The sequence below is a fragment of the Anticarsia gemmatalis genome, chromosome 20 (assembly GCF_050436995.1).
Source record: "Anticarsia gemmatalis isolate Benzon Research Colony breed Stoneville strain chromosome 20, ilAntGemm2 primary, whole genome shotgun sequence".
NCBI classification, from domain to species: domain Eukaryota; kingdom Metazoa; phylum Arthropoda; class Insecta; order Lepidoptera; family Erebidae; genus Anticarsia; species Anticarsia gemmatalis.
Window position 1 is genome coordinate 10,063,273 of NC_134764.1, and position 21,353 is coordinate 10,084,625.

The 21,353-nt window shown below is 35.6% G+C and overlaps 4 protein-coding genes across 4 annotated transcripts; 2 read left to right on the top strand and 2 right to left on the bottom strand.

The window, feature by feature from the left end:
* Positions 1-969: 969 nt before the first annotated feature.
* On the bottom strand, positions 970-7,041 carry beag (IC cytokine homolog beag). Its single transcript, XM_076127817.1, has 11 exons — positions 6,702-7,041; positions 6,156-6,353; positions 5,815-5,878; positions 5,419-5,493; positions 4,781-4,906; positions 4,322-4,386; positions 3,257-3,500; positions 2,797-2,947; positions 2,189-2,383; positions 1,564-1,730; positions 970-1,136 (listed from the first exon to the last, which is right to left on the bottom strand). The coding sequence occupies exons 1-11, from the start codon at positions 6,845-6,847 to the stop codon at positions 1,050-1,052; spliced, it is 1,518 nt and encodes a 505-aa protein (XP_075983932.1). The 5' UTR covers positions 6,848-7,041; the 3' UTR covers positions 970-1,049.
* Positions 7,042-7,358: 317 nt separating this feature from the next.
* Positions 7,359-9,682, top strand: LOC142981567 (uncharacterized). Its single transcript, XM_076127571.1, has 3 exons — positions 7,359-7,649; positions 7,951-8,164; positions 8,391-9,682. Exons 1-3 carry the CDS (start codon positions 7,464-7,466, stop codon positions 8,741-8,743), a joined length of 753 nt encoding a protein of 250 aa, XP_075983686.1. The 5' UTR covers positions 7,359-7,463; the 3' UTR covers positions 8,744-9,682.
* A 295-nt stretch (positions 9,683-9,977) lies between these two features.
* Positions 9,978-12,072, top strand: LOC142981503 (macrophage migration inhibitory factor-like). Its single transcript, XM_076127470.1, has 3 exons — positions 9,978-10,200; positions 10,550-10,722; positions 11,869-12,072. The coding sequence occupies exons 1-3, from the start codon at positions 10,093-10,095 to the stop codon at positions 11,945-11,947; spliced, it is 360 nt and encodes a 119-aa protein (XP_075983585.1). The 5' UTR covers positions 9,978-10,092; the 3' UTR covers positions 11,948-12,072.
* Positions 12,073-16,924: 4,852 nt separating this feature from the next.
* Positions 16,925-20,758, bottom strand: unc-119 (unc-119 lipid binding chaperone). Its single transcript, XM_076127426.1, has 3 exons — positions 20,228-20,758; positions 19,443-19,615; positions 16,925-18,962 (listed from the first exon to the last, which is right to left on the bottom strand). The coding sequence occupies exons 1-3, from the start codon at positions 20,578-20,580 to the stop codon at positions 18,844-18,846; spliced, it is 645 nt and encodes a 214-aa protein (XP_075983541.1). The 5' UTR covers positions 20,581-20,758; the 3' UTR covers positions 16,925-18,843.
* Positions 20,759-21,353: the final 595 nt, after the last annotated feature.

The following is a 21,353-nucleotide window of genomic DNA, read 5'->3' on the forward strand; positions in this document are numbered from 1 at the left end:
TGCGCTACAAATAAGTTTTAATTATTTTATAACGGCTAAAACACATCGTTTTTTTTTCTATTAAATAGACCAGCTAGAACACACGTCTTTTTGCTATTAAAAAACCACCAGCTCATGCTTGCTCATGTATCGTAAATTTACAAACACACAAAGTACTAAAGTTCAACAAGACTAAACTGTTCGTAGTTCACCATACTTGTGTCGATATGGGAATCGAACCCACGACCAATGCGATGTGGCTACATTCACGGCAATTTTCATGTCCCAATATTATAAGCGCGAAAGACTGCCTGTATGTCTGTCACGCTTTCCTTGTTAAATCACTAAACCAATTTCAATTAAAATATTTAGCATCGAGACTGAAGATTGTTGACTGAACTTAATATCAATAGTTTTCGAAATCGACCCCATAGGTTTCCCTTCGTGCTAAGTTGAGTCGAGTACCTGTTATGGTCTCACGCACCGTCTGCTGTGTATCTATCTATACTAATATTATAAAGCTGAAGAGTTCGTTTGTTTGAACGCACTAATCTCGGGAAAATGACGCATTCCCATAAGAATATTCAGGTGGCGGACTAAGTCGCGGGTAAAAAATAGTTATTTATATTTCTAATACACATAAAACTTCGAAAAGTATTTATTTGAAGGTGTAAGCTTAGTCTATTCGATTATATCGCTGCTCGATTAAATGAAACTAGCACGAGAAAAAAGGTTATAAAATACTAGCTGTTACCCGCGGCTTCGTCCGCCATTTTGCCTTGGGAATGCGTCATTTTCTCGGGGTAAAAAGTAGCCTATGTTCTTTCTCGGGTATCAAATTACCTCCATACCAAATTTCATGCAAATCGGTTCAGTAGTTTAGGCGTGATTGAGTAACATACAGACAAACAGAGTTACTTTCGCATTTATAATATTAAGTATGGAAGTATGGATTTAGACGAGGGGTCGGTCGTATAAAATAAAAACGAATATTTTTCATAATATTTATTTACACAAATCTATGTACATCGCTGTACGGGATCGAAGCTGCGTCCTCAAGGAGCTGGTACTCACGGAACATTATATTTCTTGGGTGTTTTGTATATAGGCTCGTCGGGGTTAGCCGGTGCTTTGCGCTTCTGAATTATGTTTTGAATCTGCAAAATAAAATTAACTAATGACTGTATCACTACTGGGCAAGGGTATTCTTACGGATTGAGGAAGGGATTAGGCCTTGAGTCTTTGCGTACCTTCACGAACTGTGTTAAAGAAATCTCAGGCATATGAAGTTGCATCACGATGTTTTCCTTCACCGAACAAGTGACAATTTATTTCTAATACACACATAACTCCGAAAAGTCATTGGTGTGTTGCCTCGGGTTCGAACCATCGACCACTTGACTGTTGGATAGTCTATTTATTGAGGCCTGCCTAGGCTATAAAACATTACGCTAGGCCCAAGCGGAGTAACAACAGAAAATGTTACAAAAACGAGGAAAATGTTGACCCATTCTCTCTTATGTGACGTAAGCGAAGTTGCGCGGGTCAGCTAGAAATTAAAATAAATATTGTTTTGTTACTCACCTGTTGCCACTCTCTGTCTAGTTCAGCCTTCTCGCTCTTATCCTTGGTCTTCCTTGTCTTGCGTCCGTCCTGCGTCTTCACGCCGTACTGGAACGCGGCCTTCGGCAGAGCCTCCTTACTGCTCATGTATGCTGAATACTCTTCTTGGGTGTCGAAGTCCCAACGACCTATGTAAATTAAGACATAGATTAATTTATAAAAATTCTCTGTAGTAGAGAAGTTATAAAGATATGTGGTTTTGAATCCATGTAGAATATGGAATAGGGCATCTAAAACTGGTTATAATATAATAATATATAATGGAAAATATTCCTTACTAGGTTATTGGTTCCAGTTCTCAGTCAGAAACGTATCCTATTTTATTTGATGCTCTGTTTCTATAATTACTATATTGCAATGCATGATGAATACATTAAATAATTATGTTTTTCTAACTATCATAGCAGAACTATATGCAATTAAAGCAGCACCCAATAGCCAAAATTATGAGACTAAGAAGATATTAAGACATCTTAATTTGCTACCGGAATTCAGAGATATCTGTCTGTGGACAATTCTTTGAAATTAAGCCTAAACTTAGGCAACAGGTATGTAGGTATAGACAAATAGTAAAAGCATATATTACCTATAGGTCCTTTCTTATTGCCGGCGTCCATCTTGGTGTAATCCACTTCATCATCAGAGTCATCAATAGCATCGTCCATCTCCCTCAGGCCGGGGTAACACTCCGCGTACCCCTGTGGCTCAGCCGCCAGACGTGACAGCAGTGCAGCAGAGCGACGCGTTCGATCCTCCGGCCGACGGGGACCGGAGATTTCCACTGCAGAAATTGTCAAAGTTTTGATTTGATTTTAAAATTATGTTATGACTTATTTGCAATGTAAAAAATTGTGAGGGTCCGTTTGTTTTTATTCTTTAATTTAAGAATACTGAATGAATTTTAAAGAATTCGGCACAAACAGTTGATAACCATTTTTTTTTTCAAATCCAAGATTGTTCCACTGCTAAGCTACGATCTTTTCCAAAACGAGGAAGGGGCTAGGACTTGGGTTTAATTAAAAATTTACGAAACATTGTTTTTTTGGAAAATTCACGAGGTTTTAATAAATCAGTAGATATTAATATTTTTTGTTAATCTGTTCTTCTCGGGTGAAGGAGATTTAACAACTTTATTTTCGTGAAGCAAGACCCGAAAGTCACATCTATAAGGTTACAAAATACATAAATACGTACAGTCATCCTTGTCAGCATCAGCCGGCTTGTCGAAGTATCCGGCGGCGCTCCGCTGTCGCTCGTCGCGTCGCTCGCGGCGCTCGCCCGCCGTGTACTCGCCGATGTCGCCGTAGATCGAGTCGTCCGCGCGACCCTTCTCCGTCGGCTTGTCCTGACAACAAATGCATACGTTTCAAAAACACCTTCAGTAAGTTAACTTTATAAATGTGTGCTAAATTAACACAGATTATTTAGCACACATTTATAAAGTTTGCTAAATAATCTCGAAAAAAATCAGTTTATCGAAAAAATACCCTAAATGCCGCTTCAACAACAAATATAAAAAACAGCATTCAGCAGTGTACGAGATAGTCTTAGCATGCCTTTATATGTCATGACATATCTCGGCCCACCGTAACACGTCTTTATAAGACATTAGCATGCCATAGCATGTCTTAACATGTTATACTACTATATTTACCTTAGTTTTCTTAAGCTTCCTATGTCGTCCATGCCTTAAATAAGAGAATATCTGCGCCAGTTTGTCGAGCGTGGCGCCGGTGTCGTTGTTGGGCAGGCGGCGCTCGTCGTGCTCGGGCACGTCGGCCTTGCTGCGGGTGAGCGTGGTGGGGATGTCGCTGTCCGCGCCCGCCTCCTCCTCCAACTCGACCACGTACGCCATGCGGCCCGGACCGAACATCTCGTTGCGGACTATACGCTTGCTCCTAAAAACAAATAAATTTTCGTTGAAAGTACTGTATGCACCACTTACGGCCACTTCCTACATCAAATTTGTTCATTCCACGAATAATTATTTTTTATTTAAAAGAATATATTAAATCCATACTAATATTATAAATGCGAAAGTAACTCTGTCTGTCTGTCTGTCTGTCTGTCTGTCTGTCTGTCTGCTACTTAATCACGCCTAAACTACTGAACCAATTTGCATGAAATTTGGTATGGAGATATTTTGATACCCGAGAAAGGACATAGGCTACTTTTTACCCCGGGAAAATGACGCATTTCCCGGGAAAATTCAGGTTGCGAACGAAGTCGCGAATATTCAATATTATAATGACACTGAATTAACAAAATTCCGTTGTCATGGCAACTGTTTTAATGGCGGATATGCCTTAGCGCGATTTCGTTATATTAAGAGATATAAATAATTTTGAGAATATTTTTCGTGAAAAAAAAACATATTTTATATCATCACGCTACGACCAATAGGAGCAGAGTAACAGTAAAAAGTGTTACAAGAACGTGGAAAATTCTGACCCATTCTCTCTTATGTGACGCAAGCGAAGGTGCGCGGGTCAGCTAGGAAAAAATAATAAATAAATATTTTTGGGACAACTCACACACGGTCATTTGATTCCAAACTAAGCAGAGCTTGTACTATGGTAACCAAATAACTGATAAACATACTTATATACTCCTAAATACATAAATACATGCTTATATAGATACATAAACATAAATAATAATAGTATAAATATTCGAACATCGCCATTCGTAATAACATGTTTATAATATAAATACTCACTTTTGTTCTTGTATCATGTTGTATATATTCTTTGCCATGGTTGTCTCGAACTGCATTTCTTCTTCCTGCCGAAAAATACCGAATTTTTAAAACTACTAAACATATTTTTTTAAGGTTGTTAGAAAGAGTGTCACTTTTGATAAGTCATTCAAGTTGACTTTTTATAAATAATGTGTCTTTATCCATTTTGCCAAAAAAATACTTGTTTCCAATATTCTAAGAAATCTCGAAATCATAATAATTATAATATATTATATTTCTCAACAGTATCCCGAAGTTTGATTAACTCGCCGCCAATTGCATGGTACTAACATGGTTAATCGCGAAACGCGAGAACTCAATATATCATACACCCTTCCGTTATAACGGGTGTAATATTATGAATACAAACCATAGAAAAGAAAACAAAACTAATTGAGAACATCCTCCTTTTCTAGGTTGGTTAAGAAGAGTACTTACAACGGGTGCCTCTTTCTTCTCCTTGACAGGCGGTGGTGGTGCCGGCACGGTCTCTTCTGGCAGAGCCACCAGCCGCTCCATCTCTGCTTCTTGCTCCTGCTCTCGCGTCTGAATCTCTGACCGAACCTAGAACACAGAAACATTTAATTTATCGCTCCTTGTAAAGTCATAAGCGCCCATAGCCAGTTGCGCTCACCCCTCAGTAGAAGATCTGTGTGTGAAGCAAACCTTGGCGCGGTCTTTCCATAGATGGGTATATGAACTGGGCGTCTCCGTGTTTCGGAGGGCACGTAAAAAGTCGGTCGTGGTTAACGTTTTTAAACTCTCGCGACTTGTGCACTTAATATATTCTTATAATGCAACGGGTCTTAAACTCACGGGTTGATTGACCACGGTCGATGTAATTCGATCGAAACGTCGGGTCATCAAATAAGGTAACTATCCTGACCTTTAATTTTCAATCGCGTTAAAGACACATTGCATTATAATAAATAAATAAATAAAAAAAATAAATAAAAAATAAATAAATAATATTATCGGTCGCGGTTATTGTCAATTAAGATAACAGTCGTTAAGCCATATCAAAGGCCTTTCGGGCGCCTTGAACAAATTTGACACTAGGTTGACTATCTACTTACCTTTTGTAAAAGCGCGTAATCGAGACCTTTCACCAAGTGGGTGTGTTCCATGTCACCACCGAGATATTTGGATTCCTGCAACAAAGTATATTCATATAGTTTAAATTCCTCCAGGCTCCAGGCTCTTCAAATCTCAAAGGTTGTGGGTTTAAATGCAATGCGTTACCAATAAACCCAGCTATAACTCAAGCTTAGAAAACTTAGCTGTTGCTAATATTGTGTCACATAAAGCTAGAAATCTCTTAAATAATATTCGTTAATACATATTATTCATTTACAAATCTACATAATGAAATGATACCCATTCAACCACTTATGAAGAAGGTGCTTAGACCCTTTTGCAATCACTGCTTAGTAGAAATAATAAGTAACTTTTATATCTAAATATGAAATTACCTGAATCATTTGTCTTCTTCTTTCTTTGGCATCCATTCCTGACTTCAGATCTGGAGCTACAGCCCTGTTTGTAGATAAAATAAGTTATTACATACAATCACTAAACATGAATATTAAACAGCAAGTCCAATGCCTCAAGATCGCTTTTTATCGCATGCAGATCTACCTGTTATTAAATGACATACTGTGGTACAAGAATATAAGACATGCTAATACAATACCACGAGCATATGTTAGAGTAGAATGGAGTTAACTATAAACAAATACCTTTAATATTTAACAAAATTTCATTTTCACTAACCATAATCAGCAATCAGGGGTGATTTTATGTATTTTTGTACCTGTAAGCACTACTAGTGTTGCTAGTAGGGTCAGCAGGTCCTAATTCATTCAGTCCATCTCGTCTCTCCCTCGCCCTGTCTCTGTACTTTTCAGCTAATTCGGCTAACTTATTGTCCTCCTGTTTCTTAAGTGCAGCATAATATGACTTCTTCTTTCTACGGAGCTCGCCTTTGTTCTCCGCTGGTGGCGGCATAGAACTGAAAAAAATTGATTTGTTGATCATAAAGTTATATCGTTTGACAAAATTTTAATGTGTCTATAGTTATTGTTTTGTCTATTAATGATGTTATGGTTACTTTCATTGCTGCTGGTACTTAAGCTTTTTGAATAAAATTGGTTACTATTTGTAAGACAGCAGTCAGAAAATTGTACTTTGAAAAAGATATCAAACACCAGATAAAGAATGAATTGGTGTATCAAATTGATAGATTTTAGACATTTAGTAATCAAAAACCTAGTGTAAATTGCCTCAACAACTATGTTTTATCAATATCATCAACAGTAAACAAACTACTAATGATTGAATAATAAATGTGCAGTCTTACCCAGCATTGGCCATGGCCTCCCTCACCGAGCCTGCAGGGTGTGCGCCCCCAGAGGGCGTAGCCCTGGGAGTCATGAGCAACTTCCTGAAGTCCTCATTTGTAAGCCTCTGAGAGGCAGGCGTGTTTTCCACACTGTTATCATCCATCTTGACGAATTCACACAATATCTTACTCTAAATACTTAGTTTCTGCTTTACTGCATAAAATAATTACACACTTAAACGTTTAAATCACATGTAAGCTGCTATTTTTATAATTAGCATCCATCCCATACAAAACTGGCATTTCTAGAATAAATTCCGAAATTCTGTCTGTGATGTTTCACAAGCACTTGAATGATGATGAGTGAACGACAAGCATGCCATAGTGCACAGATAAAAATCGAATGAAAGCAACAGTAAACGTTTCGATATTCACAAGTATTTAAATCAAAGATTTACCATTAGTGTAATTTAAGTGTCTAAAAAAACCAACCATCAGATAAAAACGACATAAAACTTTATTCTTATTGAACATAATTAAAAGAACATTTAAAGTGATAAATCTAAAAAAAAAAATCTGGGCTTCGGTAACAAAACGCAAAGTTTTGTAAACAAAAACAATAACATCAGTGTCAAAACTTTCATTCAATCAAGCGTTCTGCTTTTTGATTTCAGTCAGCGTCAAATCAACAGCTGTCAACGTCTAGTAGTATTCTGAGTGGATGTTTATTGATCTAAAGATAATATTTTAAACTCGAACCTTGTCATTTTCTCGATTGAAATGCAAACTAGAAAGCGATGCGAAAAATTTAGCGAATTGGAGAAAAAGCTGTTTGTGGAAATTTACAATAAGTATCGAACTATCGTGGAAAATAAGAAGACCGATGGCCGAACTTTGCAACAAAAAAAAATTGTATGGAATAGAATTACTTGCGAGTACAATACGAGTCCGCATTCGGGCCGTCAAGTGAGTATTTCCTTTACTTTTAAAGTCTAAACCTGGAGAATAAACATTTAAACCAAGTACTCAACAATACTTAACCTTATACTAAGTGAAGAACCACTTGTAAACATTTAACTGTCCGATGGCTCTGAACTATTAATAATGTCATGTAGGTGTCATTTTGGTAGATAAGGGTATGAGGAATCATCTTGAGGACTATAGCCATTAAATTGAACTAGCTTGTATCTGTTTATAGTCTATAAAAAAATCGTTTTCAGTTTTCCTAACCATCTGTATCATTTTATGAATAATTAACGTCTTGCAGGTGACAATAAAGCAGTTGCGTCGTCTCTGGATGAACATGAAACAAAGACAGAGAGAAAAGTTAATTAAAGAACGTCAGCAACGTAACGCATTGGTAATTCGAGGAGAACCGTCTATTGCTGATTCGGTTACAGACTCGGACACAACGGACCTGAGTTCAGCTCTCTTCGTCAGTGTCAGTGTTGATCATGCTAATGACACTGATGCCTCTTCAGGTATATTACAATTTCATTAAATTACATAGAAACATACTAGGTATATTTCTGCCATAGCAGGTTTATTTAGTCTGTGTAAATCTGCTCATATAATTTCCTTTTAACTTGTTAAACTCCATGAGGGGCTACGTGCCACACACTTACTTGGGTAAAAGTGAAGAGGGTATTTAACATGTTAAACAATATTTTTGCATATCTTTATAAAATGCTCTCACATTTTTTCCAGACTTGCCACTAGACATCGATGCAATGAAAACAGAGAAAGGACTCCCGAATCACGACAGTCCTCCTATAACTAATTCATGTTCAATTTCTCCAAATCCCCTGTCAGTGCCACTAATAGACGGGTCGTACAACAATATTAGCGACGAAATGCCTTCCACTTGCTTCAAAACACTCAACAAAAATATGGAAAGAACTAAGACAAATATTCTGCAAGTAGAATATTATAATCGGCAAAGACGAGCTGAGGAACTACATATTTTAGCAAAAGAATTGATGAAAGAACATATTAGAGAAGCGAAAGCAAAAGCTGACTTGGCAGAGCTTATTTTAGAACAACACCACAATACGATGTAGAAATTGTTGGTAATTTTTTTGAAATTGTTTGGTGTAGACTGAGAATCTATGCCTGGATTTGATGTGAAGAATTTCAGACACTGCTGCTGCACTCAGAGAGTATTATGAGTAGTGTTGATAGTCGAACTGATCGATAACATAATTGCAGCCAGTGTCATTGAAAGTAATCAACTGTGCTAGAGTTTAGCAGCTAAGTGAACATTGGTACACAGTATTTCTTTACTTCAAGCCAATAGTATATCGACATGGTGTTCATTCGGGCCCAGGAGCAACGACTTTACATGTCTTCCATGAAACACAGTTGCTCAAAAACTAAATTTGACAAAAATAATGATGTGGAAAATAATTGGAGAGATTATTCAACATAGAAGACTCTCTTTTGGATTGTAGAAGTTAGTAAAATTTACTTAGTAAAAGTTTGGAATGGAACTGGGACACCGATGTGTTTTAAGTGTAAATAGACCCTTTAGTAGGGATAGAAGGAGACATTACAAGATGTTACGCTTTAAAATGACCGTATTTTACAATATATTGACGAATTAGCCACCTTTACACACACTATCGCGCTTGAAAGACCGCGCGTATAAAGGATGTGCAAGTGGAAAGGAAAGACCGCGCGCCACGCTCGTCAGTGGTACGCACCAAGAAAATTGCGAGCGAAGAGCGCACTGGCTTTCCCGCGCGCTATCCTGTACGCTCTTAAGAACGCGTGATAGAGTGTGTGTAAAGCTGGCTATTGTATGATGGAAAATTGTTAACAATAAAAAGTTTGAACTCTGTGTTTGACACAACAGTTTTATGTGCAATAAAGTGAATGTGTAGGTACTATGATTGTGAAGCCTTATAAAAGAAATGTTGAAAGGTTTTTTGTTGAAGTTTTTATCTATGACCTGTTAAATAACAAGATAAAATATTATTTAAAAAATACAGAAGTAAAGTATTATATTAAATTTGTTTTTTTTTCTTATTTAGCCCCTAGCATAAACAATAATTGCAGATTTGGCATTTTCATCTCTGTGATCTCCAGTACCTTTAAACGGTCGAGGGAGTATACAATTATCTTTACAACTTTTTACTATATATCAATTTTATAATGTAGCGCATAATAATATGATTGGTAAATAAATACAATATTATCATTTCGAAGCAACCGAAAGAAATGCATCATTTGATATTTTCCATTTCCGCACGAACTGCATTCAGTCAACAGCGCTAATGACATTTGACATGACATTGTTTGACTTTGAGTATTAGTTTGAGTTGCGGCTTTTGCGGTCTGTCGAGGCACCCGGTAGAACTAATAATATTAATTGATTTTCTGTTCAAATAACAATTAGTTTAACCTCACGATGCCCCACTTCAGAATCGAAACTAACATTCCCAGCGATAAAATCCCCAAGGATTTCGTGCTAAAAGCGGTGCCGGTATTGGCCAAGGCTCTTGGGAAACCGGAACAGGTAAATAAAAAACAACTATCTCTATGCACTTTTATTTATAGTTAAATTATTTGAATGTAGTCTATATTATTGAAGAACAATGTACAATATGCACTCGAGTGATACAGTTTTACATACAATGTAACTCTAAATGAAGAATAATATTTATAAAATGGTTAGAGATATTTTTTATAAAAAAATTTTTTACGTAGAACACAGGCAGTCAGAAGATAAGATAAGATAATATTTAATTTTGCATTTAATACGGGCACAAAATATGTTACATATAAATTGTATAATGACAGATTAATACAGATATAAATTACAGATAAATAATAAAGTATGTGATTAAAAACGTTTTATTTTTCAGTATTGTGTGGTTTCCGTTATCCCTAATGTGGCAATGAGTTTCGGAGGCACCACAGATCCCTGTGCCATAGCCAACTTGATGTCCATCGGAGCCCTAGGAGTGGAACAAAACAAGAAACATGCTAAAGTGCTGTTTGAACTTGTAGAGCAGGAGTTGGGCATCAAGAATGACAGGTATAGTAAAATAATATATTATTGTTCCAAAAAATCCACATTTACATTGTCCAAATTGGCCTTAGTCTCAAATACTAAGGATAATTGACTTAATTCCCTACTTCTAACTGCTAAGGGTTGATTTTATAATTTAGCTTAATACCACTTTAACAGTCATCATGCTTAATTTGATTAAAATCAATGCAGACATTTGGCTGTTCAACTGTAACAGACTTGTACGATTTTAATCCTACTAATATTATAAATGGGAAAGTTTGTGAGGATGGATGTATGTATTGTAAATTTAACCCATTAATGTCCTTCAGCAGGACAAGGGTCTCCTCCCCTAATGAGGGAGGGGTTAGGCCTTGAGTCCACCACGCTGGCCAATTGCGGGATGGGGCTACTACTAGACAGATTTTAATGAAATTTGGTACACCTATAGCTTATAATCTAAATTAACCCATAGGATACTTTTTACCCGAGGAAATCTTTTCACCCATTAGAGTTCCAAACAGAAGCTAGTATCGGTATATAGGTATGAAGAACTGTATATCAACCACAGTACAGGTGGACTGATGTTTATAAAATTATGAACAAATGATCCATTGTTTCATGTACCCATGTTGAATGATTTCTGATAACAAAGTGTCAAGTGACTCGCTTATTTAACTTTATGTTACACCTGATTGTTACCCTAACATTCATAAAAATATATGAAGTTATGAAAGGCTTATAAGAGATTTGATTCTTTCACTCCTTAGCGAAATGAAAAAGAGAAAACATATTATAGTGGTGTTTTAACTAAAATAGGTTTATAGTGTGTTTATGAATAAGAGGGTTAGAGTTGTATTTAGTGTCTTTATGCAAATTTGGCATTGCTTAGGCATTAGAGCATTACATCTAATGGATAGGGGATGCTCAATGTAACATCCGCGGTCGTTGTCAGGCATCAGGGTAAAATGCGTGTTTGCGACAATTCCCGTGTCCTATTTTATATCGGACACACATAATGTAACTCCGGGCCACTATTACATAATTCTAATAAAAAATTGAAAAGACTACTAGCACTGCCCGACCTGCGAATCGAACTTACGAACAGCAGTCGTATACGCTACAGGCTAGACCACAGAGGGAGGCTTTTAATATTTATATATTTTATTTCAGAATGTACATCACATTTGAAGACAATCCCACTGGTAATGTTGGATTCAAGGGCACCACTTTCCATGCCCTGTTTGGTTAAAAACATCAAGTCGTCAAATCTACGGCAGTTACTATTATTTGTAAGCAAATTATTTATTTAAAACTAAGCTTCTATTTATCGATTTTATACTTAGACTGAAGGTCAATAAAATATATTGAAATATCTTTGGTTTTTATTATGTAGTTAAATTGTAGTGTTATGCCAAACAATGAAGAAGTTTCCTTAAGTTAAAGATATCGATCCTCAAATAGTTGTTTCGGGTCTGGTTGTACTTTATGTTCGTTGTTTGTATGTATGTAAAAGTCCCCGCGACACAAAAGCATAGTGCGGGATTTGTCTTTAAAAAAAAGGAAGATAAAAGATTCTGAGAATCTATCTATAATAATTGTCCGAGCATTACTTTAGTGTTAATCTGTGTTGTTTCGTATCGTAGTGCCAAATACGACTCGAGTACAAAGGGTACAGATAATGTATCTATAAGAAAACAGTTAAAAGGTCACGTTTGATACATACTTCACGAACCAGACGCATGAAAAAATGTACGAGTATTTGTAGTCGCTCCGCTTAATAGTAATTTTTTTTTCTCCGTATAAGCCATCTTCGTACTTCAAGGAGTATATTAAAAAAAAGAATTAGGGAAATCGGTCCAGCCGATCACGCGTGATGGCGTGACCAAGGGAAATAGGAATTCATTTTTATATATATAGATTTAGGTCCATGACCACAAAAAGGTATGAAAAATAAAACACATATGTATTTATCAACTTTATTTCATCGACAAAACTAGTGTATGTGATCTGTGACATAGTGGTATCGAGTGAGGGAACAGACTGCCACGAAACACTTTATTTATAATGGCATCATAATTCAGATGTAATCATTGACTTCATAACTAAACCTTTATATGTTTAACAAACATATCAGCCCAGCCCCTATTGGTCGCTTTGTGATAAGACCCACCTTCTGAAACATTTTATCGTTGGTAAAATAAGACATTATGGCGCTTCTGTATGACTAGATGTAGGTACATCTTGTATCTTCATACATTATTATGTATGTGAATGAAGCAATAGAAATTTATAAGTTTAGAACCAAGTGGCATTCATTAGTCTTTGCCTACCGGTTAAAAGGCGTGATTTTATGTACCTATGTATCTCTAAAATACTGTAGCAAGATAGTATCAAATCGATTTCTTCATCGAATTTTAACACGTCAATAGCTATTCATAGTCTATCTGCAACCGTTCATCGCATGCTGTTTACAATTGATCCAAAATAACTCTACATTGTTTATTCAAAAGAGGCGATTATAGTTTTTCTTGTAAAATATCTATGATTCGTACAAATATTTTGTTTCACTTTTATTTATGTAGAACCGCGGTACTCGAGAATAACGTCACGATACTTTTTAAAATATCAAAACGCTTTGAAAAATAACCGTTAGCTTCAGTTAGTGTTACTTATAAAGCCATGTTTAACAGCTTATAGATTAGTGTCAGGTAACCTATCAGGGAGATAAAGTGACTGTATGAAAATAACTGTCAAAATACTTTTGTTTAGCTAAACCGATACTTATTCAAGGAGTAGTGAAACCTGAGTTTTAGTATACTTTTTAACGACTATGTTTCCGTCCATTTCACTGCAGTTAAAATATACCAGTGTGTTAACAGTCTGTACCCCCACTCAGTAACAATAAACAATTTAAAAACACACATTTATCACAAACTATGCATAACTCATTGCTAAGAAAGCTGGTAAAAATAATGCACTCTGTTACAAATATTATTATTTCAAATTACATTTAAATGGAGGAGAATTCTTGTATTAGGGACATTACACGACATTATTTTGTCACCCACTGCGTATTGGAATTTTGAACGAAAATTTAAGGATTTTTTAGTCTTAATACCTTTGTAATTTTTGAAAGCGTCACAAAAATAGGACAATTTAGTATAGTACCCTACAAATGTGAGGAATTCAGGATATATTTTATTCTTGCTACATTAATGATACAATCAATTTGACATTAGCATTAGGCCCCATATAAAAATATCGGAATGCAACACCTAATTGGGGCATTATCTACGTCTAAATAAAAAAAAAATACAACCAATATGGCGAGCGCGCCAAATTATTTATGTTTGATATCGATAGTATTATTCAGTCGGATTTTAAGGTCAAATGCTATAAAATAAATCGTTTACACACTAGCGTAGCATTAAAAATTAATAAAACAGATACGTACCTAGTTCAGAAATATATTTTTATATGACTCTTAGATTTTTAAATCTTGAAGACAATGATTTACGTGTCTAGGTTGCCAAGACATGCTAAAAAATCTGAAGGCATGGCACGACTGCCCTACGATACTTTTCTGGAATGCTTTTTATACGTAAAATTCAATAGACGATCGTTTAATTAAGATTAAAGTTTCTAACACAGTTGTCAATTTACTCGAAAAAGGATCAACACCGAATCACTTCGAGGCGTTTAGTAGGTAGTTAGGTACCTTCCTACTTATTATTTTTATGAAATAACGTGCAAGATGCAAGAGCAGTGATGTTTCCGACTACTTGTTAACGACTAGACGTCAACCGGCGGCCGGCATCATTAAATCAATTGCTGATTTTCTTACTTGAGACGATAAATGATATGGTAGGTACAGATGTACTGCACAATACGATTGATTGTCTATTAGCGGTATGCAAAACGGTGATGATCCCTTACTCAGTACATTTTACGTGTGCTTACCCAATATTTTTTTAATTTTAGGACCATCTTTTTCACACATAGTTAGGAAGAGGTTGAGGTTATAAGCGATATTTTCATTACATAGTTCTTACAAATCTTATGTAAATGAACGGCTAGGTACAGATATCGGTATAGTATATTTTGTTTATACATTTATTGTGTGATAACGATGAAATACTAATACATTATAACATCTTTGATTCAGTGAAATAAAAACAAAATTGAGTTGCGTAGTTACCTATTATCTCTTTATAAATACTACTATCAAGAATTCAATTTACAATCTTCTCAAGTTTAATAAGACAGCTGCAGCTTAGTACTTCATCATTATCACACATTTAAAAGCTACACAGGCTTCGCATAGAGTGTACATTATATACCAAGAAATAAATATTTACGTAAAAAGGAAAATTCATATAGTGAACACATTCAGTTCGTAATTTTAAAATTACATTTTAAAAAAGGTCACTTGATGAAAGTAAGGATGGACGGCACGAAATGGGAATACTGGGATACCATTTTACACTTAAATGTTTTAAAGCTGATTATTAAACCACATTTTGGTTTTGCCGCCATTTTTTAATACGATTGACGCCGGCTCCCGGGTTGGCCCCAATATTGGCCTCAATGCTACTCGTCCAACGTGTGGATCTAGAAAACGGCATTGGTCCCAACGTTAGGGCAAGCGTTGATAGTTGGCCGGCTCGTGTCGGTTTCATCAAAGGAATCTGCGCCAACGCTCGCGATCTGACGGGACAGAACTAGTTTTTTAGCCAATGCCTGTACGCCTCACCGAGTTTGCAGTCCAACTTTGGTACGAGCGTTGGGACCAACATGTGAAGATAGCCTAAAGGTAATTTCGTCGTCAATAGAATTTTGTCAAACACACTTTCGTCCAATAAGGCCCAAATCGATCGATCAAAAGACTAACATGCACTAACTACCTCTCCATATAAAGAAGTTTGGACGAAGACGTAGAAAGAGCATAACAAATTCTATTAACAGGGACCTTAGTTTACAGTAATCAACCATAGAGGTTGCTGACATGTTAATCTGTGGTTCAGTTCAGATGACGAAACACAGACGCAGTTTCAAATGGCTCTATTAGGTATAACTACATAAGTACAATCTTCTCTTAGTAGTTCAGATTGGTGAACGAAAGATTTACCGCGTTACTAACTCACTACCTGCTAACAATAGCAGGATCGAAACGGTTCAATGGATAGGAGATCTCGATCGTGATCCAGGATCGTATATATCCCTCGCTTCATCTGTGCACTTTGGCTGCCAATACATCAATATCAAACGCTCCTGTGGAGCAGATTCAAGTCGCGTTGGACTTATAAACTTTCGCTTAGCATGTCTAATATTAGAATACGGGATTGCATGTTTGATTTAAACGCAAACAGGCTGGATTTCAGTCAGTCTGCGACCACGGCAGTGCAACCTGCGGCGAAACGTCAGGCATTCTCAAGTAAAATGCGTGTTTGCGTTAATTAGTCGTATCGTCATCTGAACCAAGCGTATTATTATTTAGTCTCTAAAAATCTGGTGAATATTACACGAACGGGCCGCGTGGATACAGTTCATTCCCTTCCCAAGTCACTTCTACGACCGTACTCCGTGGAAGATAGCGACATTCACCAGATCTAGAACATCTATAGATTCTACTGTATGTGACCACGACGACATTATCATAAACAAACACCCTATTTTTTATTTTTTTTTTAGATATTTTTCATCTACTCTACAGTTTTAAGTTCCGAAATATAGAATTTAATGAAGGACAATCGTCGTAGTTTACACATTAAATAATAATGTTATGGACAAAGTTCTAGCGGATGTCAAAACATCAATATCTAATTTCATCTACGATTTTACATCAAAAATATATTTCAAATAATAGAATTATTATTATGGAATGTAAGTAAGTAGTTATTATAGTACTTTTTTTCGGCAGTATTTCACAGCGATGGCAACACCATCCGTAGAGTTCGCATAGGACGAAACTGTTACGTTCAGAAATTGAAATAAAAATAAATTATTATCATTCCGTTTCGACTCCCTGTAATATCCTTCCATTGTAGTTGCCGAACATCAAACCTGTTATAACTTATAAGAAATTTAAGAGTATTATTTTAAGATTTAAAAAGAATTTACACGTTGATTATTATTTTAACAGTTAAGTTGTTTATTCAAAATGTTATTACCCTTTTGTTGCAAACATGAACAATTTCGGTGACAATATAAACGTTTTAAATTATCGATAGCTTACAAAAAATGACTAGATAATTTTGAATTAAAAAGCACCACTTATATACTAAGAACGAGTGTTGCACACTGAAAATATTGTGAACATAGTGCTTCGTGTCATCTAGGTGTCAATGTTCACAAAAAACCATGCTGTTACAAACTTTGAAATAACAAACTCTTTTTTTTATTACATTTTTAAGTTTTTTTTTTGAGATTTTCAACAAGAGATCAAAATAAGAGATAATTATTTTCAGTCAAAACTTCGTCTTTTTTTCTTTGTCTGTTTTAAAATAATACATAAAGGGCATTACCAGACTTATAGGAACGTAGTTAGCGAACGAATCTTTACTAAAAATAAGTAGAACATGTGATATTGTTAAGCAAAAAAACTAAATTAATTTTCAAAATTTAACAAGAATTCTAATGGAATCATCACTAAAATTATAAATTACTTATTCAAAGATGGGTCTGATAACACCCTCACAAATAAAACTAGTAAACATTTTTGGAATGTCATTCATATTAATTAAATCGAGATCAATTTGAGAAATGCATCAATTAATATTATTTTATATAAACGCATTCATCAACATTCGTATGTTGCCCTGTTTTCCGTACTCTTTATCACACGAACCGTACAATTTAATTTTTAGCTGCCTGTTGCCTCCACGTACTAGGCGAACGCGAATACCGACTGAAAATGGCTCTTGAAAACCTTTGTTTTGAGTCTAAAATATTTGCCTTTTTTACTCTTAAAGTGCTTATTTATGCACCTAAAGAACTATAAAGATTATCTTGCAAGGTTCAGGCAATAGATAGTTGAAGATTCTCCCTTCAATAAATTAAGTTTGCGACTCGTTGCTGTCACTTATATGATCGATATTTGCATTCGCACAGATATGGAGTTTCTACACACCATCAATTAATTTCCAAAGTTAAACATAATCAAGGGCACACAAACACACAAACGTAAAAAATTACACAACAGCCGAATTGAGTGAGTACCCTTATTTAAAATTTTCAGTACATACATACATTTTTTTGATAATTATTTAAATAGGTGTAAAAAATCACAATCAATAACATCACAATTATTTTCTAATAGGGTGTCACGAAAACGAACAAAGCTTTAATTCGTTAGGAACGAAGAAATGTGGCTGAAGTCACATCACTGACATGCATAATAACATCACATTTGAAAGTGATGATATTCCTTAGATATTATATTTTTCCTTTGGGAAAGAGGCGAGTTATTATTTAATTTTTTCGTATGATGAGTGGTCAACGACTGTTATCTTAAAAGACAACACCCGGGACCCACTTTAAGCGTGTCCGAAGCACGGAGACGCTCAGTTCAAATATCACTTTGTGGTCACCCATTAATGACCGCGCCAAGGCTTTACTCAACCCACGGATAGTTTACCGACCAGAGATCGCAAATGGTAATGATAATTGTCTAAAGTTGGAACAAACATCTGTGATGTGACTTTAGCTTTATTTTAAGTGTCGAAAAGATTAGTGCCCATTTTTAACACAGTCGAATTTTTTTTTCCCTTTATTTTCCCCTAGCAAGACCAACATTGACTTGACCGACCGATAAATCAAAGATAATCTGTAAGATTCGTAGCACGTTCCGTAAACCGGTCAGTGAAAGACCAAAACCAACTGCAACCGAATAACCGACCGATTTTCCCAAGCAATCGGTCGACAAGCACCGGAACTCGGTCGAAAAAGGTCGAAAAACGGTCGGTGAAGACCAGAAATCGGTCGGTGAGATTCCAGAATCGCTCAATTTTGAAGAGAGACACTAATCAACAACTTTAGCACACTTAACAAATGGGACTACATATAAAAACCTTTTTTTGTGTAGTGTTAATTTTGTAAAACCACAAATAATGCTGAATCGTGCCAATAAGAAGGTAAACGGTGTGTTTAGTTGTTGATGCCGCCGTTGTACGCGTAGTCAGCTTTGTTGTGCATCACCAGGTGATTGTCAACGAAGTAGAAGCTGTCGGAGCACGTCTCGAACGGAGCAGCGATCATCTCATCAACTGAAATGTATTAAAAATTATTTAGCTTAAACTGAATGTGGAAAATAAAACACTTAGGGTCTGCGCAAACGGGCCACCGACCACAGCCACTGGTGGCCAGTGACACCCACTTAACACGTTTTTCGGTGGCGTAGTCGGTGGCGGCCACTCGCTACAGGATACAAAATATATGGAAAAACGTGTTAAGTGGGTGTCGCTGGCCACCAGTGGCTGTGGTCGGTGGCCCGTTTGCGCCAACCCTTAATGATAAGGTTAAAACTTGACATTGTCCTAATCAATAGATATATTTTTATTCAGATATTTCATTTAAAAAATATATAAAAGCTTTTAAATATTAGAATTGAAATGCAGAACTAACTTGAACTACACCTAGGCCAGCTTAATATAATGTACACATATCTAAAAATGAAAATTATGACCTATTATGTGACATAAGCAAAGTTGCGTATCAGCTAGTGTATTGCATGCATTGCTACTAACCTAGGTCTGGAGGCAGTGAAGGAAACTCATATATGTGTTCACACGTGTTTCTTGAGAACGGAATGCAGAAGCCAAACTCAAAATCAAAGGTCTTGAGTAGAGTATCCCTGAAAAAATGCTTCTCTATCATCCTGAAGTGGTTCACAGGACGAGCACCTACTGTAAACTCCACACTGGAATATAAAACATTATGTAAATGTGTATGAAATATTATTATAAGAGGAGTGTTAGTCAAGTCGTATAAGTATTTGCCTACCAGACAAGTAGATGAAGGTTTAAGTAAACCAAAGCCATCACACTGACTTTCTAGTAAATAATTGTTATTTATTCTAACTATTAAGCGTTAGGTTTTCTAACAATAACCTTTCCATTACAAAAATTTTAAATTATTATTGCACAGCAGTGTGAGAGTAATGGTTCCCAAAATTGAAAATATAATAATAATAAGTTTGAATAAGATTTTGGAGTTGTACCCAGATTAGTTTGAAACCATAAAGGGTATATTTTTATTTTTATTTTAAAAGACAATTATATTATTATTAGCTCTTTTCTCACTTTGAAAAAACAGAACAAATTGATACCTAGGCTGAAAGGTCAAAGAAAAGTGTTTAATACAACTAAGTAGCCAATTTGGATCAAACAAGGTTGTTGACCTCCAATATGCTACCTAACAATAGTTTGACTACCAAACTATATAATATTGTATAACTATAAAAACTCAATTCTACTACTGGATAGTGATATATTGAATATAAGGCAAAATAAAGGAAACTATTTTCACTTACGTGGCTCCAACAGTCTTTAGTTTTAAGAATTGAGGCGTAAACTGGTAACGGACGAATCTGCCGGCGTTAGGATCCAGTGGCTCCTCAGGAGCGTCTTCAGCACCTTCATTGTCCACACCGAAGTCCGTCGGAGGCTTAGCGATCTCAAACAACACAGTCCCAGTTTCCAAATCACGAATTTTAAATCTTGTGAAATCTATATCGTATACATTCGCTTCAGGACTACATAAATATGTGTCCGTGATGCGGTCCAACCTCAAAACATCCTCAGGAGTTATTTCACTCAATATTACGTCGTCTTTATTAGTTTCCAGTAACGATATTGATTCACACTTTTTTCCGACGAGACTCATTTTCAAATTGGGACTTTAAACCCGTAGCAGAAAAGTAAGTAATCTCAAAAATATAGGCACGATTGAAATTTAGAGGATTTAAATAATGTATCAAAGCATTTTTAGTGCATTTTGTAGAAATTAAAGGAATGAAAAATTCATTCGCCTAATGTAATGTTTGTCTCTCACGTCAACCAACTAGAAGTAAAAGCAAAGTAATATTCGTTCGGAATTTTAAACTTACTGAGAATATGTTTTAAGAAAAGTTTTAAATTATTTCTTTATTTGCTTAATAAAACTTAATATGTTTGATTCCCTTTGTAACTTAGTTTAATTTTTTCATTTAATTTGTGAGATTGAAATATATATATGAGTAAAAATTTATTTTATTTAACATTAATGTCGTGTTTTTTGGTATTGATGTTTCTAAAATCTTACAACAACTGAAAATCTATATCTGACGCAGCAGTAATTATTATTTTTGATTATTTATCTCACTTTGTCTTCCTAATCCACTTGTATTGTTTTCTTTTTCAAATTTCGCTTGCGTGGTAGAATCAACTTGACTTGCGTAGCATGAAACGTCGTCGTTTCCGGTTGGATTTTCCTTTACACAACATTCTCCAGGACGTAAAATGAATGTCATAAGTTCTTTGTTTTATTATTATTTACATTCTAAATTTGATAATTTCAATTTCTGTTAGAATTTATCTGATATAGATTTGCCTATATTTGAATGGCTTAAAATATAATAATTAATGGAGTACTTTACGCACAGTATTTGCTTAACCAAC

Excerpts from the sequence above, each read along its gene's own strand:
- beag (XM_076127817.1), bottom strand. The coding sequence starts at position 6,847 with ATGGATGATAACAGTGTGGAAAACACGCCTGCCTCTCAGAGGCTTACA. Across the intron at positions 4,387-4,780 it reads AGAAGAAAGAGGCACCCGTT|GAAGAAGAAATGCAGTTCGA; the intron begins GTAAGTACTCTT and ends ATTTTTCGGCAG. Across the intron at positions 3,501-4,321 it reads AACATGATACAAGAACAAAA|GAGCAAGCGTATAGTCCGCA; the intron begins GTGAGTATTTAT and ends ATTTGTTTTTAG.
- LOC142981567 (XM_076127571.1), top strand. The coding sequence starts at position 7,464 with ATGCAAACTAGAAAGCGATGCGAAAAATTTAGCGAATTGGAGAAAAAG. Across the intron at positions 7,650-7,950 it reads GTCCGCATTCGGGCCGTCAA|GTGACAATAAAGCAGTTGCG; the intron begins GTGAGTATTTCC and ends AACGTCTTGCAG. Across the intron at positions 8,165-8,390 it reads TGACACTGATGCCTCTTCAG|ACTTGCCACTAGACATCGAT; the intron begins GTATATTACAAT and ends CATTTTTTCCAG.
- LOC142981503 (XM_076127470.1), top strand. The coding sequence starts at position 10,093 with ATGCCCCACTTCAGAATCGAAACTAACATTCCCAGCGATAAAATCCCC. Across the intron at positions 10,201-10,549 it reads CTCTTGGGAAACCGGAACAG|TATTGTGTGGTTTCCGTTAT; the intron begins GTAAATAAAAAA and ends TTTATTTTTCAG. Across the intron at positions 10,723-11,868 it reads TTGGGCATCAAGAATGACAG|AATGTACATCACATTTGAAG; the intron begins GTATAGTAAAAT and ends ATTTTATTTCAG.
- unc-119 (XM_076127426.1), bottom strand. The coding sequence starts at position 20,580 with ATGAGTCTCGTCGGAAAAAAGTGTGAATCAATATCGTTACTGGAAACT. Across the intron at positions 19,616-20,227 it reads CTAAAGACTGTTGGAGCCAC|TGTGGAGTTTACAGTAGGTG; the intron begins GTAAGTGAAAAT and ends TTTATATTCCAG. Across the intron at positions 18,963-19,442 it reads TTCACTGCCTCCAGACCTAG|TTGATGAGATGATCGCTGCT; the intron begins GTTAGTAGCAAT and ends AATACATTTCAG.